This window comes from Phragmites australis, chromosome 1, assembly GCF_958298935.1.
Source record: "Phragmites australis chromosome 1, lpPhrAust1.1, whole genome shotgun sequence".
NCBI lineage: Eukaryota > Viridiplantae > Streptophyta > Magnoliopsida > Poales > Poaceae > Phragmites > Phragmites australis.
Window position 1 is genome coordinate 28,702,469 of NC_084921.1, and position 3,572 is coordinate 28,706,040.

The 3,572-nt window shown below is 33.0% G+C and overlaps 1 protein-coding gene across 1 annotated transcript; it reads right to left on the minus strand.

Annotated features, from left to right (window-relative positions):
• Window positions 1-390: 390 nt before the first annotated feature.
• Window positions 391-2,465, minus strand: LOC133888548 (histone-lysine N-methyltransferase ATX4-like). Its single transcript, XM_062328833.1, has 5 exons — window positions 2,353-2,465; window positions 1,823-2,021; window positions 1,121-1,207; window positions 983-1,039; window positions 391-906 (listed from the first exon to the last, which is right to left on the minus strand). Exons 1-5 carry the CDS (start codon window positions 2,376-2,378, stop codon window positions 784-786), a joined length of 492 nt encoding a protein of 163 aa, XP_062184817.1. The 5' UTR covers window positions 2,379-2,465; the 3' UTR covers window positions 391-783.
• Window positions 2,466-3,572: the final 1,107 nt, after the last annotated feature.

Sequence of the window (3,572 nt, forward strand, 5' to 3'; positions counted from 1 at the left end):
ATATATATTTTTTATCATTTCATGCCAAATTATCTTTTTAATTCAATTTAAATAAAAAATTCAAACATGCACAAAACCTTAGTTCTCAGATTAATATTAAAGCATTTGTAATGCTCCATTTATATGTATTTTTTATTATTTCACATGAAATGATAAAAAATACATATAAATGGAGCATTACAAAGGCTTTAATATTAATATGAGAACCAAAGTTTTGTGCATGTTTGAATTTTTTATTCAAATTGAATTAAAAAGATAATTTGGCATGAAATGATAAAAAATATATATAAATGGAGCATTACAAAGGCTTAATATTAATCTGGCACAAGATTGGTTAGCTGAAATGTTAAGAATGAAGTGCACACTATGGATGCAAAATGAACTTAGACCAAGCAATTCAAGAAAAATAGGCAGAAAATCACACAATATTGTAATGTAGAACAAATAAAGTTATAATGACCTGCTAAAAAAGGTTCCTGCTCAAACATACATTCAGGGAGACATGGAAACCAATATTTGTGCAACCAAATACATAAATTTTCTGTAATTTTGCATAGAAGATCACTAATATTCATTAAATGGAGTACGAGCGTGCAGATAACAAACTGTGCTCTTCTGTAGTCTAGACACATGAACAAATATACATAGTGGAAATTTAATCTACCAATTGCCATATATATAACTTATAACTGTATTCTTATGTTGATGCATGTTCTTCAACATGTCATCGTAGATATACTCAACAAACTAACTGGATCAGCAATGTGAATAATTTTGACACGCTTAACATAGAAAATTTGACTTGACATGATATACCATTTGCCCCTCTTGAATTTTCCTAGCAGCAAAGAGACCCCATCCATGTATTCCAGATAAACCACAAGAGACCCTCTTATTTTCAGTTTTCTGCAACCATTGGACAGTTTTTTTATCAGTATGTTGACATAGCCTGGTAAGAACATCGGTCACTCAGAAACTAAACCTGTAAGTAACAAAGCCGTTCTTTAAACGTAGAAAATAGTTGGTCATCATTATGATCCTGTTAACAAGGGAAAAAAGATGAATAAGCTTCTGCATTCAATATTGCTGAAGTGAAGGAAAATGCTAGTACTCATTATACCATGCATGTGTTTAAAGCCTCGATCAAATCTTGGGAATGTTGTTGTGGTCCCATTATTCGGTGTGCAATTGCCTCTTGTGGTTCTTTCTGGAAAACGTACATAACTTAGTTGTTTGTAAGGTGGTACTAAAGGCTTAATGATAAGTAAACAGAAACATACTTATCAGACTGAAAAAGTCAATCAAAACACAACTAGAAACCAACAGTAATAGCATCACTTGACCGTAAAAGATATCACATGACAGAAAATCAACATGTATAAGTAATGACACGAAGACATGCACTATCGTGTAAAACATAATTAATACTAATGCTAGAGAGCCAGATATTAGAAAATATCAAAGGTTAATACAAGCAACTGTCACTAAGAGCATCATCCTTCAGCAAACAAGCAGGGCATGGAATGCAGCTAAGAAAGCACCAAAGCAGCACTGGTATGCAGACATTATTCCTGCTCTGTTGCACTAGGAATCTTACACAACAGTTAAACAGTTAAACTATCAAAGTAGATGAACTAGCAGCGAGGAAATGATCACAAAGTTGAAGAATATATTATCCAATTGATGCTTGGAAATGATTAGAAAAATCCAGTAAAGTTCTATAACAAATTTTTAGTTTATCCATGACATTAGCGCCAGAGTTTCTCAAGACCACTAGGGGGGGGGGGGGGAGCAAGTACAATAAACAGATGCAAGCAAATACCTTGTTTTTCAGCATTTCATAAGTTAGGCACCTTGCAGCTGGACAGTCAGAAATTTTAGCAGGAAGCACCTTCTCTGGGTGATTTTCCTTCCTGACAAGTCTTGTAGCAGTCTGTTTCTCACTACTTTGGAGCAAAAATTTGGTAGAGAAAACTCCTTCAGGTGTCTTCACTACCAACACATTGTCTGGGTCGGGAGTACTACAGAAGGGTAAAATAACATCATAACCCATGTCAGCAACATAAATTTATGGTATTTACTCATTCAGGGCAAACTGTCAATTTCACAAATAACTACACAAAAGAACCAAACTTCGCTCCAAGATCCAGTAGGCTATACGGATCTGATTATCATTTATTTTGCTTAACTTTTACTATAATATTAAGACCAACACAAAAAAGGCTCAAAGAGGACGACCACACAAGGTACCTGGTCAACATTAGAATTACTTCTCAGAAGAAGAAAAAAGCAGAAGACAAACTAATGTAATTTAAGCAGAAAGAAAGGGAGACATTAAGATGAAAAATATACCTGTGAAAAGCACAGTAGGAAACCATTTTTGTCACGTGCCTATCATTTCTTTCAGAGTATTGCAACTACAACCACAGAAAATGTGAAATTTAATCAACTATCCAAAAAAATAGCTACTTTATAAACAATTACCCGGTAAATTATTACATCAAAGGATGGATTGTGTAAACAAATGTGACAAGTTATGCTTGAAATGATAAAAAATGCATATAAATAGAGCATTACAAAGGCTTTAATATTAATCTGAGAACCAAAGTTTTGTGCATGTTTGAATTTTTTATTCAAATTGAATTAAAAAGATAATTTGGCATGAAATGATAAAAAAAATATATAAATGGAGCATTACAAAGGCTTAATATTAATATGAGAACCAAAATTTTGTGCATGTTGCATTATTTTTATTCAAATTGAATTAAAAAGAGAATATCACATGAAATGATAAAAATGCATATAAACGAAGCATTACAAAGGAACTCACTTTTTCACCAAATAACATAGGGATGGAAATATTTTTATAAATTAGTATATCACATTATAACAATATTAGTGAATTTTTCTAGATTTTTAGAAATTATTTGAGGCATTATATATTGCTAGAATTTATAAAAGTTGATTTATTTGGAGAATTCTAATTAAATATTGGCTCAGGCTTTTTGGACCAAACTAATTAAAATGGGTTTCTGGTGATCTCTAGTTTGATCATGAAAATATTTAGAATTTTTGAACTATTTTTGTATTTTCAAAAAAAATCGTGAATTAAATAAAAAACATGCACTTTTATACACTTTTGCTTGCTAGCTTCTTCCGGGCGTCGGCGCATGTAGAGGCCGTATTCGGCAACTCAGTTGCCGAATACGGCACTGTTTATAGTGTTTTCGGCAACTAGTTGCCGAATACGGTGAACAGTGCTGTATTCGGCAACTGAATTGTTGAAAATTGTGGGGCTGGGCTGTTTTCGGATTCTGAGTTACTGAAAGTCAGTTTTCGGCGTTTGAGGTTTCGAATACGGATGCTAAATTTGTAAATACGTCAATATATTATCTATTTTCTCAAATACGGCGGTGTCTGTTGTCTAAAATCCCAAAATATCCACAACTGAAGCTGTGCGTCAACAGTTGCAACTTGCAACTTGCACGTAGCAGCAGACAAAGAGTGGACAAACAATACTATGGTGAGAAAATGAAATAATTGGGGAACAGTAAGAAACCAATAGTTTTGTG